Here is a 14,312-nt window from a genome sequence, read left to right as displayed (position 1 = left end):
AAGATATTCAGATTTAAGTTGGTTAGTTGTAGATAACTAAATATCAACTTAAATAGGAATATTTAATGAAAAATTTAAATTAAGCTCCAGAAAGAATCTAGATGGTTATAATTCTATATTTAATTAAATACAAGAAAATACACATAGTTTAGCTTAGAATAAAATTCTTTAAACTATGATTTTCTTAAATTAATTTAAAAATAAATGAAATTAATTATGTTGCTATTCAATTTTATTAGGTTAAACTAGTTTAATTAACCTAGTACAGTTATTCAAATCAGGCAAATGGGCCTTCACAATTGGGGTGGTTCATGTGAAGGGGTGCTGGGTTCAGTATGTCGTACCCACTACTATGGCTCCCAACTCTCACACAAGGCCCAAAAGAGAGGAATTTAACCTTAAAATGAACAACTGTTATTAATTGAATAGGCCCAAAAACTAAATGGGCCTAAATAAAATCTATCAAGAACTATGACATTTTATTTAGCAACAACAACCTATATGCATCTATAATGAAATTAAACACATAGGCTCACACAAGCACACTTTGGATGGGTCCTATCATGTTGCTAGGTCATACACAGATGAAAGAAGATTGTAAATATACCTGTTACAAATTATTTACTTGACCAAGGGAGCCATCAGATCATTAGATCTGGCAAAAACTAACCATGGCTATTTGCAATGAAGTAATAATAGGTTTTGAAAACTTACAAACAAGCTAAAACACATACTCCTGCAACAAAGTTAGCTGGATAGTTGGATGTAGGATTTATTTAATTTTAAATTAAAAAATTAATTTCGAAATAATTAATTAAATAAAAAAAAAATATTTACGAAAGTTTTTAAAAAAATTTGAAAAAATTTCGAAATTAAATTAATTTAAAAAAAATTTAAATTTAAAATTAAACCTACAATTTTGAAAAATTAGGTTTCAACCAACCTAAATATCATTTCAAAATTTGCTATCTACTTTTAAAATTTAAATGTTATTATATAAATAAAAATTAAATAAAAAATTAAAAAAGATAAATGAATATCTTTTTCAGATTTTAAATGTAACTTAAATAAATAAAATAACAAAATTTAAAAGTTAGCAAAATATCTTACATCTATTTAAAATTACATGATTATAGTTATCTTATTTTAAATTTAAAGAAGGTCAAATTATTTAAAAAAAAATTAATTTAAAAATTTAAAATCTGACCTTAAATTTAAAAATAAGATAAGATATAATCAAATTTAAAAATAAGATAGATTATTAAGCAAAAAAAATAGATACTAACTATTTTTAAATTCAAATTACACTAATATCTTGAATTAAATTTAAAAAATATTAAATTAATTCATTATGATAATTAGAATTGAATTAGGAATAGTAATAGTATAAATACAGAACTACACAAAAAATCGAAAGTTAATTCCATGAAAAAGCATGAAAAAACGAAGAAAAACGAAAAAATTGCAAGCTGTACGGACAGTATGCATACTGTCCATGGGCGCGATGGTGGGTGCTTGGGCGTGCAACCTCGGCGGAATGCAGGATTTGCATGAAATCCGCGCGCGCACGAGGGTGCTGCTGAACCCCCATTTTTTTAAAACTTCAAAAAATCATAACTAATTCAAATTAAATCGAAATTGAGTTTTGTAAAAAAGTAACTTGCTTAATTTTTTCCATACTATCCAATAAAAATAATTCCAGAAACAGACATTCGAATATTTTACACGAAAATTCACAAACATCAATCAATCATCAAATAACACTCAATACAACATGACGCCATCCAAAACATCAAACAATCGTTTTAAAGTTCAAATTTCTTGCAAGCAAATAAATTACCATGGCTCTGAGGCCAGTTGTTGGAAATTATTTTACCAGGATCTTAGATCTACTCACAAGTATATTGATTAACACCCTAAATATGAACTTTCTAAAACGATGAAATAAACACATATAAAGTTTAGGAAACCTTACATTGGGTGCAGCGAAATATAATGACTCCTTCCGTTCAGATATCTAGCCCTTGATTCCTTTCTGTAGAAGAGCATTATCAATTTCTGAACCTGGATCTCTTTCTCTGATTCTTTAGTGCTGAAACTCCTTCTTGCTGAAAGTCTTTCTTCACGATCTTCCTCACTATGGTTGGGGTATCACTTGCTGTGTGTGGGCACTACTCATACACTAAGAATTTCGAAATTTAAGAGGGAAGAAAGAGAGAGGGAGTGGTCGGCCAGATAGGGAGAGAGAAGGCTCAGGTTTTTCTGAATCAAAAGTGTCAGAATAAAAAGTGTAATTTTCCTGAAGCCTTCACTATCTATTTATAGCATTCCATTAGGGTTAGGTTTGAATTATTTGGCATTAAAATAATGAAAATATCAGTTTAAATTACCCACAAAAGTGGCCGGCCATGCTTAGTGGATTTGGGCCTCACTTTTTGTAATTTTGCAGTTTTACCTTTTCTGCATCTGATTTTCTCAAAAACGCCAATTTTCTAATTCAACCATTTTAATGTCAATTCTAACTATTTAATAACTATAAATAATTATTAAATAATATTATCATTTATCATATTTATTAATTTAACCATACAAAGTATCATAATTAACAAATATGCCCCTAAAACTCTTTCTTTACAATTTCACCCTTACTTAGTGAAAAAATTCACAAATAGACATAGTCTAAATTGAGAATTATAATTGATTAATCAAAACCAATTACATGAGTCTTACAAGCAATATTATCTCAACTAGTGCGGGGACCATGGATCTATATAACCGAGCTTTCAATAAGTAGATCAAGAATTTATTACTAAAATTCACTAACTTATTAATGCTTCGTTGAATCCACGCATAGAACTTAGAATTGCACTCTCAGTATATAGAATGCTCTATATGTTCCACCATATAGACACACCATTAGTTATCCATTGTTATAATCCTAATTTGATCAATGATCCTCTATATGAATGATCTACACTGTAAAGGGATTAGATTACCGTAACACCCTACTATGTATTTTATCCTTAAAACACTTGACCCCGTATAAATGATATTTCAGCTTATGTGAAATGAGTACTCCACCATTTATGTTCGTTTGGTCAAGCTCGAAGGAGATCATCCTTTGCTTACTATTCGCCAGATAGAAGCTATAGATTCCATGTTTATGCTAGCGCTCCCACTCAATTGCACTACCGTGTTCCCAAAACGTACGTATCACTCTGACCTAAAAGTAGACTTAACTAACAAATCAAAGAACACGAATAGCCTTTCAAGATTGAGCCTAATCATAACAGGATTAAGATCATTTGATCTAGGATCAACTAGGCGATATTGACTTGAATAGATATTACGGTAAGTTTAATAAATCTAAGTCAAAGTTCAATATCGGTCCCTTCCGATGCATACTCCATGCATCCAACCTGAGCTTTACTTTAACCAATACTCTGGAAAGAACATAGCACTTCTCCAAATGCAAGTAAACTCTGTTGTAGATTATCATATCAGTAAAACCGTATTTCTGATAAATCTAGGAAACTTTCTTCACATAGTCATGTTTACTTTCCAATGTGTTGACGGCACAATAAACAGGATCAAGTATGTGAAAAGGGTTTCAGATGAATTTATACATTATGTACATATAATCATGAAATAAATCATGTGAACCATGCAACATTAAATGTTATTTCTGATCTATATTAATAAGTAAATCTGATTATATTGAAATGAGTTTTATTTAGGGCATAAAACCCAACACGGGCATGCCACACTGAAAGCATCCCTTACCTCTGCAGTCACCCAGATGGTGCCTTTTACAACTGGGGCACTCTGGGTACGAAAACCGGGTCTCAGCACCACCCTGACGGCTGCCTCTACTCTGGTTACCCCGGAACCTCTTGTTCTGCCCCGAGCCACCGGATGCAGGGGATGTTCTCCTCTTCTGGTCCATGGCCGAACCACTACCTCCCCTGCTAAATCCTGATGCATGAGGGGTAGGAGCCCCGCCACTCCCTGGAGTACTAGCCGACTCCAACATACATCCAACTGCGCCCTCAGCTCGCAGTGCCTTCTCCACCATCTCAGCATAGGTGGTCTTGTCGTCGGTGGTGATCATAAGGTCATGTTTGATCTTCACATTTAATCCGTCCAGATACTTCTCCGTCTTGCTGAAATTTGTTGGCACTATTCCCGAGGCCAACCTCGCCAACCGATCGAACTGGGTGGTATACTCTGTCACGCTCATGTTTTCCCGCTGGGTCAGGTGGGTGAACTCTTTCCTCTTGGCACTTCTAACTGCCTCGTTATAATACTTCGCGTTGAAGAGTTCCTGGAACCTTTCTCAGGTCATGGTGGTGACATCATGAATCTGAGACACCATGTCCCACCAGACTAGAGCATCTTCTTGGAACTGGAAGGTGGCACACACCACTCTGTCTTTTCTGGTGACACCCATAAAGTTCAGAATGTTGGTTATCACCGTTAGCCACTGCTCGGCTTTCATGACATCTGGACCTCCCAGAAAAACCGGAGGTGCTTGCTTCCGGAACCTTTCATATAGGGGTTCCATTCTGTTTGCGGCTACCACTATCTCGGCCTGAGCAGCAGGGGCGGGTGCCACAGGAACTTCTGGCACAGGCACTGCAGGAGCCCCCTGCTACCTCAATCTCTGTATCTCTTGATCTTGCTCCTTTATCCTGGCTTGCATTTCAGCAAACCTAGTCTCCCAATTCCGGGCTTCCTGATCGACTTGGGCAGCCTGTGGCGGGTTATCGTCACCCCGACCACGGGCCCTGCCCCTGGGACCTCTACCACGGCCCCTAGCATGCGGGGGAAACTGGGCTCCCTGACCTTGATTTGACCCTACTGAGTTGCCCTGGCTCCTGGTATTCCGCCTGGCGTCCATCTAGTCTGAACAGCCTGCGAAACCAAGAGTTGGCACATCAAGTCATGATCAAAGACAGCTTACTAGTACCGCTTAATTTGAAAATTAAAAACAAAACATGCGCCTATTCTAATATCAGGCTACTAACATGCTTCCTATCAGGCTTTTCTTATTTCATAATAATTAAATAAGCTACTAAAGCAATAGAAGCTTACTGAACCGTAGAACGAGCTAACTGCTGATGATGATTGTACATGTCGTGACGATCTTCGAAAGATAACCTGGCGGCTCTGATACCAAATTGTAACACCCTAACAAGCATAGGCGTATTACGTGATTTTTAAACGTACTATGCAGCTCGTTGCTAATCAACGAGGTTTATGGAAATCGTGATTAATTAATTTTTTTTGCTTTTTAATTAAAATTATAAAATATTTATACAAAAATACTCGGGATCCCGATTACAAAATATTTTACAAAAGTTCACTGACTATACAAAATACTTATCGCCTAGCGACTAATTACAAAACAAGCACTGTTGTCCCGAGGATCGTACGCTCCAGGGCTAACCGCCCCGACATGTACAATCTTCACCGGCTCACTCTCACGGTCCTTCAGCTTTAGCCTTGCCTTTACCTACACATAGACATAACATTGTGAGTCGACAGACTCAGTAAGAAAAGCATAAACATAATCATACATAAATCCCGGGTTATGATCAGACGCCCATACCCCTGACCATAACCCTAACTGCCGTGTCCCACATGATACTGAGTCCCGAACGTTCATAAGACGGTACTATTGACAAGTAACAGCCTATACTCGGTTCACTAGTCATACTCCAGCTGCTAGTCATACTCTAGCTTAACCGATGTGTTATAGTATCAGCCTATACTCGGTTCACTGGTCATACTTTAGCTGCTAGTCATACTCTAGCCTAACCGATGTGATACAGTCACATAGCACTGTACCACCAACCCTAGTATCAGCCTATACTCGGTATACTGGTCATACTCCAGTTGCTAGTCATACTCTAGCCTAACCGATGTGATATGGTCGGATGGTACGAAGCCAATATACATATCTAATGTAATCTAACAGGCTTCCTAACATGCACGCTAAACATGTAATATATATGCATACTGTTATACTAATCTTACCTCAATTCCGAATTCAGGTGTGCCGGTCAACCTGAGTGGAACTATCAGCTTGGCGAATTACACGCTCCTAAATCATAAAAATCACAACACCGATAAGTGACGCGCTAAATCACAACCGGGACAAAGGTTTTAAAACCAAACTTAACCTATTGTAACTTAATACAAAAATACCCCCAAACTAGCAGAGAACAAACTGTCTGAAAACCCGAAACTAGCACGAAACGACAAGTTGAGAAAAATTGGTTTCACACCCTACTGCAAAATCCGGGTAACCGGTTTTACAAGCAGTGTAAAACCGGTTAGCCAGTTTTACCCAAAAAACCCTACAAAAATCAATTCTCCAACCAAAACGTTTCCAAACTCAACCAAACTTTCCAGACCGGCTAATTAGACCCTAATAAACATTTTCCAAGTGATAAAACAAAGCTTCATGCATAAAATCAAAATCCACCATTAAAGCTCCAAGCTTTGAGTTCAAAACTCAAACTTGGTTAAACAACACTAACATGCATTCAAATCAATCCCAACCTACATAAACATGCATAAAATCACCTCTGAAAACTACAGCAAACATCACAAAACAGCAGCAACAGATTTTAACAATTTTCTTTGAAAACCATAGTTTTGAGCCAAAATTTCATTTCTTAATAAAATCAAGTAATCACCAGCCCTATCATGCTTGAATCAATATTTTATATCATAAATAAACCTCTGAAATCAACATCAAAACACAGCAGGAAGAACAACTCAAAATAAGCATGCAAACCGTATCTTTTTCATCAAAAATCAAGAAACTAAAAGAAAAGAAGCTAGAACAAGGATTACCTCTACTAGAATTACTATGAACTTGCTGAAAATCACATGAATCAAACAAAGAAACCCAGCCCTAGCAGCTCCCAAGCTTGGCCGAAAAGAGAGAGAGAGAGAGAGAGAGAGAGAGAGAGAGAGAGAGAGAGAGAGAGAGAGAGAGAGAGAGAGAGAGAGAGAGAGAGCTTTGAAATTCTAATTTTTTCTAACTTTGAAATTTTTGAATAATGAGAAAATAAAAATGCTATTTTAACTCTTTACTTCAGCCAAAAGAAATGCCACATACTCATATAATTTCACCATATAAGGTCCACTAAATGACAAAATAACAATGGGGCAAAATGACCATTTTTCCCCTTCTCACTAAAATAGCATAACTAACACTAAAGGGGTATTTTGGGAAATTCTAAATTCCCGGCCAATCCCGACATTCCCAATGTCTAATAAACCGTCCCAATATACTAACATACTAAGTTGTGATTTTACTGAGCCAAACATCGAGTTCCATGTAACCGGGCACCGGAATGCAAAATTATGAAATTTTACTATATGACATAAAAATGCATTCTGAATTCAAAAATAACAGTATAAATAATTATTTAAATATCTATAAATAATTTTCATAATTAAACATAATTAACTGCTAATTTCAAAATTAAACTAAGCGGCCTTTACAGAATTATTTTGAGAATATATCGGATTAAGTTAGAATTTTATTAGAATGTCGGGTTGGGGAATTAGTGAAATTACCAAAATGCCCCTAGGGCTTCTTTTAAAAAAAAATTAGGGGAAAAAGGGGTAGATTAGTAAATTTAAGGTGTTTTGACTTTTCTTTTTATTTTAGTTGCCTATTATTATTTTTTTTTAAAAAAAAAGAAAGAAAACCCTATTTAAAGAGTTTCCTTCCAAGGCAAGAAAACCATTTCAAAAACAAAATCAAGCTTCTCTTCTTCTTCTCCTTCTGCCGAACCCTAGGAGCAGCTGGGAACCAAGTGAAACTCATCCTTTTTCATCCACTCTTGAGCTAATCTAAGCCCTAGAAGCTAGCTAAGTGAAGGTATGATTTTTCTACTCTTCTCTTGATTGGTTTTCTTGAGTTTAGTTTAGCTTTTGGTGAAGGTTTTCAATGAATTCTGAGCTGGGGTATAAACTGAGTGTAAGGTGGGTTCTTAGGGTTGAAATTGAACTTGTTTGAGTGAAATTTGAGTGAAGTTGGGGGTTGTTTAATTGAATTGGTATTGAAAGTGATGTTTAGTGCAAATTTTCATGTGAGATTGTGATTTTGAGTTAAATAGTGAATTGTGATTAAATGATGTGTTGGATATGTTGTACTTGGTATATTGAACTGTTCTGGAAATGCAATTTAGGTCTGTAATGGTTTTGGTTTGAGCTGGGGATGAAAACCCAGAATTTCTCTGGTCTGACAGCAACCGGTCGACCGGTTGGTTCTAGTGTACCAGAACCGGTCGACCGGTTACAGCAGGGGAAAAATTTCTCGGGTTTTCTCCGAAGCCTGTCTTGACTCGGGGTTGAACCTAGTACCTGCCTTTGAATGTTTTTGAGTTATTTGAGTTATTTTAAAGTTGGTTAAGGCTAAGTTTAATCGGTTTTAAATTAGGGTTTTAATTTGGAAAACATCAAGTTAAGGTGTTCATTTGAGTTTTAATTGTCGTGACATAGGACCGGGATCGCCTAGCTTGTTTTTCACTCAGGTCGGCCCGTATTCTTGACTTTTGAACGAAGGTAAGAAAAGTGGTAAGCACCGTATGTGGTTAAAGATTAATGGTTGAATGGAAGTGGCCTTGATTATTATCAAGATTTTGATTAAATATTTATTAAGCCTAGGTTATGACCTAGGGTTGGAAACGGTTATTACCGTTATGAGTAATTACTCTTGAAACCGCGATTAGGTTTCTTACTTGTCGTTTGCTTTATCGGGCAACGATAGTGACATATTCAGCTCGTAAGTGACGAGTGGTAAAAGGGGTACTTTATTAAGTACCAGGAATGTGTAATGTTTAAAGGAATGCTTATTATATTATATAGTGAGTAAACATGATGGCATGAGATTAAGTTGATAATCATTTTCTTTCAGTTATTGTTATGGTCACTTTTCTTGCTGAGTCTTCGTGACTCACGGGTGCTTTATGGTGCAGGTAAAGGGAAGGCAAAAGTTGAGCAACCATGAGTTTGTGGTCGCAGCAGCAATGTATATACCAGCCACAGTGGCACGGCCCAGTAAACAGGATGCTCTATTTTGATTGTATTTTGGAAATATAAAGTTTATGTTGTAAAATACTTTGAAACCAGTTTGTAAATATTTTGAAAAACAGGGGGACCCCGTAGTCTATATCACTTATCTTTTGTTAAAAAGTTTTAAAAGTTGAATTTTAATTATCAAAATTTAATTACCCACACTTTTCAGTATAATTACATATTATATAAATCAGAGTATTTTATTAAATTGCACACACGTGGCGTCCCTGTTGGACAAGGCGTTACAGAGTTGCTCATTGCAAAGAAGGAGGTGTTGTTGGTTGTTGTTGTGTTGCAGACCATGTTCACACACAATGGATACCTTGTGAAGTAAGGTTCTTTCAATTTTAGTTGTATGAAGAAGAATAGGCTTGGATCGTCATTTATCCTCAACGGTTGGTATCCTTCTTTCACTTGGTATTTCAATTGTAGTTGAGTATTTTCTTGGTTGTATTCCAGCACCTATTTTAGCTTATGTACTAGCTCTTCATATTTACAATCTATTGAAATGTATTGGTCAGTAACTTCGTAATTTACATAATTCGTTCCTTGATCAAATTGTCCATTGAAAAATATGAGAAACAAAATTCTGTCTTTTTCCTAACAATTTGAAAATTTAAGCATTGTAAGTCAACTATGGAATAACTGTCATAAATTTTTAATGCAACAATTATATTTGTTGTGAGGCAAATAATGTTAAACCTTAAAACAACTAATAATGCCCATATGTAATACAATCAAAACTTACCACAATCAAGTTTTCTCTGTACGAGTCGTGTATTGGAAAATTTGAGCCCTAATTTTTTAAAATAATAATATTGTAGTAGCACAACTATTATTCAACTAATATACAACTTAAATGCAACTAGAAATAACAAATATGAATGGACATTGTCATGAAAAAATTTGTAAATATTTTTTTTATCACTGATCAACAATCAATTGTACCTTAATAGTATTATGTGGAGAAACAACTGTTAGAATTCTATAAACCAACTTTATAACAACCAAAGTATGTTATAATTTTTTTTAAAGAGCTTTGTGTTGGATTGTCGATATGAAATACCTAAAAATATCATAAAAACTATTGTATCATTATTAGTTTATAATCATTGATATGTCTAGTTTCAGAGTGTTAGTAAAATGTTAATGCAAACTACAGAAACTTAAAAACTAAAACAATATTTCTATGTACGTGGCTCTAGATGAATTCGATTTTTTTTTGTTATTCGCGATTTGATATGAATAAATCTACCATTGGAAATCTAGAAAATAACTTTAATGCAACAGGAGAAATATTAGCTACTGTATTGATACATTTTTTTTAGTTTATACTTAATTTGGATTGATCAGGAACTCTAAATCTATTTCAGATAAATTTATATTTTATGAATCTGAAAAATTAACATTAGGAGGATTAGTTCTGCGAATTAAACTGAAATTCAGGGTTGAATTTTAGTTTCGAACCAGTTTTTCTGCACTTTTTTCATCAATACAAAATAGCACGTGTTTGGATTGATTCCAGTCTTCTTCTTAGGTGAAGTCGCCAGAATTAATGGTGGTTCTCTATCTGGTTGGGTTTTGTTTCGGTTGGCTTGCTGGTTTGATCGATCGAAGCTTGCATAGGTGAGTTTTTTGCTTCGTGCAGTTGAAGGCTTAGAAGAAGAGGTATTATTGTAATATTTAGTCAGTAGGCTGTATAAATATTTAAAGGGCCAGCCTATTGTATTTTGGTAATATAGTTACCTTTTTGGTATATACTTGAAAAATTCTCAAAAATCAATCATAAAATCCACTGATTTCACAATGTTTTCCTTATAAGTTTAACTACAGCTAATTTGTTAAACTGAATTTGATTTATAATTATTTTGACGTTGGAATTAATGTTGCTTTATATTTTATTTACTATTGCTTATGTTTTTCTTAGTAATAATGTGTAGTTTGATACACATTTATGTCGAATTTTTTTTTTCACCAATCATCATTATTTAATATAAGTTTAACTATGGTTTGTAAAAAAAGAAAATGTTATTATGCAGAAATGTATGGTTGAGGAAGTAGGAATAAGTTAGTAGTTACTTGAGGTTCTATCTCAAAATCTATTGATAATGAGATGAGTATTCCATGCATCTTATGTATGGTATTTAGTTTTCACACATTATCAATGTGGGACTCTCTATCATCTTTCCTCAAGATAGTGGCTATTTTTTGCTCACCAATCTTGCACGACTCAATCACAAGTAACTTTTTAGCTCACAACGGCTCTTTTTGGCTCATTATTCCCGAATCACAAGTGACTCTTTTGACTCTTCCTTGTAGACTAGTTTTTTGATTTATATTGGATACTCGTTAGAGTTTAGTTTGGCTCTGATACCAAATTATAATTTAGAGAGAGAAAGAAGATGAATCTTTATTGAATCAAGATTGAATAAATCGAATACCGGTGAGAGAGGCCTATATATACAAGTTGATATAACAAAATAAGTCTAACCACCTAGCCACTAATTGATGAACTAATTATAACTAACTTAATAGTCCCTCTCAAGATGGAGTGTAGAAACTTTTAACACCCATCTTAGATACGATCTCATGAAAGTGAGTAAGGAATAAAGATCTAATGAGTATGTCAGCTAGGTTGGTTTTGGAGAAGATATGATTCATCTTCAAGCTACCATTGGTGATTTTCTCACGAACAGTGTGAGTTATCTCTACATGTTTTGTTTTTTTTGTGGTAAACAAGATTCTTTGAGATATGAATAACAATACAGTTGTCATAGAACATAATGGATGGAAGAGTGATATTGATGATGAAATCATTGAGAAGTGAAGTGATCCAAGTTAATTCACAGGTAACATTTGCCATTACACGATATTCTATCTTAGTTGATGATCAGGACACTGTCTAGTGCTTCTTTCATTTCCATGAAATGAGAGATTGGCCTAAGAAGGCGCAATAGCCATATATTGACCTTTGAGTGTCCATGCAGGCACCCCAACATGCATCTGCGAAAGGTTGAAGCTAGAGTTTTGTAGCTTAAGAAGCATAAAAGAAGAGACCTTGACCTGGAAAACTCTTTAAGTGCTGTAGGATTCTAGTCGTAGCAAGTAAATGTGGTTATCGTGGGGATTGAAGGTATTGTCTCAATTTGTTAACGGAAAATTTGATGTCTGGCCTAGTGATGGTGAGATATATGAGCTTGCCAATTAAACTTCTGTATCGAGTAAGATTTGGAAGAGGGTCCCTTAACTCGTTGGTTGAGTTTTATGTTTTGTTCCATAGGTGTAAAGACCGATTTAGAAACAAGACAACCATAATCTTGTAGGAGCTGGGTAGTGAATGGTCTTTGTGAGACATATTCCTTTGTTGCAGCGAGCGATTTCAAGTCCTAGAAGAAAATGAAAGCTACCACGATCCTTGAGCTTAAAGTAAGCATCAAGAGTTTATATAAAAGATTGTTAGACAGATGTGTTGTTAGTGGCAACAATTATGTCATCAACATAGATTAGTAAAGTAAGAAATACACTTGATTTGAAACTGATAAACAAAGAATGGTCATTTTTGGATTGGATAAAATTCTTTCGTAAGAGAGTGGTGCTTAGTTTAACATGCCACTCTCTTGAAGCTTATTTTAGACCATGCGAGGTTTTTTGTAATTTACGCATTGCATTCTTACGTATCACTCCTTTGGGAGTGTAATCTTGAAGTAGTTTCATGTAAATATCCTCATGAAATTCACCATGGAGAAAATCATTATTTATGTCCATGTGATGTAAATGTCAATTGTTGATGGCAGCAAGAACAAGAGCAAATAATAGTTTTAAGGCTTCATTAAAAGGCTCTCCCCCTTGTGGCATTCTTGGATTATCTTGCAAACAACACTGTGTTAAATTTTGTCACAAGGGCATAGGTATCAAAATAATCAATACTTGGTTGTTTTTTGCAAATGCATTAGAAGACTTAAAAGATCTTTTACCTATCCACATTCATATGCCAATAACCGATTGCATTGAGAAATATTTGAGAATTTTAATATTAGCTTTCAGAATTCAAAATTATTTCAGAATTCAGAATTCAAAATTTTAATGTCGTTAAAAAGTACCCAAAAAGTAAAAAAAACTTTAAAATCGAGTTCATAAACCATACTATTAACGGATGCAATTAAAATACTAAAATAATGGTCAAACCCTGGCCTTTCATGTAGCTTTGTTGTGGCCCAAGCCACCACAGTTTGAACAATGGCGATGTTCCACAACTTTTTCACCGTTAAATGGATATCGGTTACTCTGTACTCTTCCTAAATTGTTCTTCCTTGGATAACCTACGGGTATCTTCTCCACTGGTACCCCGACTCTCATGTTCTGCATGTGTTCCAGAAGCACCCAATCATCCTCCTCACCGACAAGATTAATTGTTGCATCGTAAGTATTCTTCCACGCCTCTTTTGTGTAATAAAGGGAGGACAAAGCGTACAGGCTGACATTCTGAGTAATTGCCGCGACACATGCATGGGGACAAGGAATTTTTAACAATTGGAACATGCCGCATGTACATGTTTTCATAACTAAGTTCACATCACCACCTTTCTCACCCTCAGAACCTCTACCAACGTTAAACAAATGTGCACAGTTACGTAGGACGTTTCTAAACCTACCATCCTCGTGTTGCTTTACTAAATCTTCCTCAAAATGAGTTGCTAAAGGGGTAGTGCACTTACTTACCTTTTCGAGACAGTCAGCAAACCAATTTTGCAGTGTGAACCTTATGAATTCAACTAGAGTAGTTATTGGATATTTCCAGAATTCTTTTGTCACATTATTAAGGCTTTCATCAGCGTTGTTTGTCCTTATGTTGTACCTGTCTCCTGGACAATAAGGAGGAGCCCACTTTTCCAATTCTAGACTCTCAACATAAGCAACAATGGCAGGATCTATTAGTTGAAGCACTTGTAAATGTCTATCAGATTCTCTCTTCGATAATGCGTAAGTGGCCAGCCATATTTGCATGTTACATACATCATCTTAAACTTGTAGGTGACATTCATATAAATATGTTTATAGCATGCACAGTGGCATGCTTCGGGGAAAATAACCTCGACAACATGTTCAATGCTTTAATGCCTATTCGATACAAACACTAAGTTTTTAACCTCCCAAATCACTTCCCTTAACTTCTACAAGACATACTTTCAAGAGTCATGATTCTCACTGTC

The 14,312-nt window shown here is 35.1% G+C and overlaps 1 protein-coding gene across 1 annotated transcript; it reads right to left on the bottom strand.

Annotated features, from left to right (window-relative positions):
• Positions 1 to 13,296: 13,296 nt before the first annotated feature.
• On the bottom strand, positions 13,297 to 14,106 carry LOC115723809 (uncharacterized). The gene has a single exon (XM_030653279.2). It carries the CDS (start codon positions 14,104 to 14,106, stop codon positions 13,297 to 13,299), a length of 810 nt encoding a protein of 269 aa, XP_030509139.2.
• Positions 14,107 to 14,312: the final 206 nt, after the last annotated feature.

The sequence above is a fragment of the Cannabis sativa genome, chromosome 9 (assembly GCF_029168945.1).
Source record: "Cannabis sativa cultivar Pink pepper isolate KNU-18-1 chromosome 9, ASM2916894v1, whole genome shotgun sequence".
In the NCBI taxonomy this organism is placed as follows: domain Eukaryota; kingdom Viridiplantae; phylum Streptophyta; class Magnoliopsida; order Rosales; family Cannabaceae; genus Cannabis; species Cannabis sativa.
This window is presented reverse-complemented; position numbering and strand designations above follow the sequence as displayed.

Excerpts from the sequence above, each read along its gene's own strand:
- LOC115723809 (XM_030653279.2), bottom strand. The coding sequence starts at position 14,106 with ATGCAAATATGGCTGGCCACTTACGCATTATCGAAGAGAGAATCTGAT.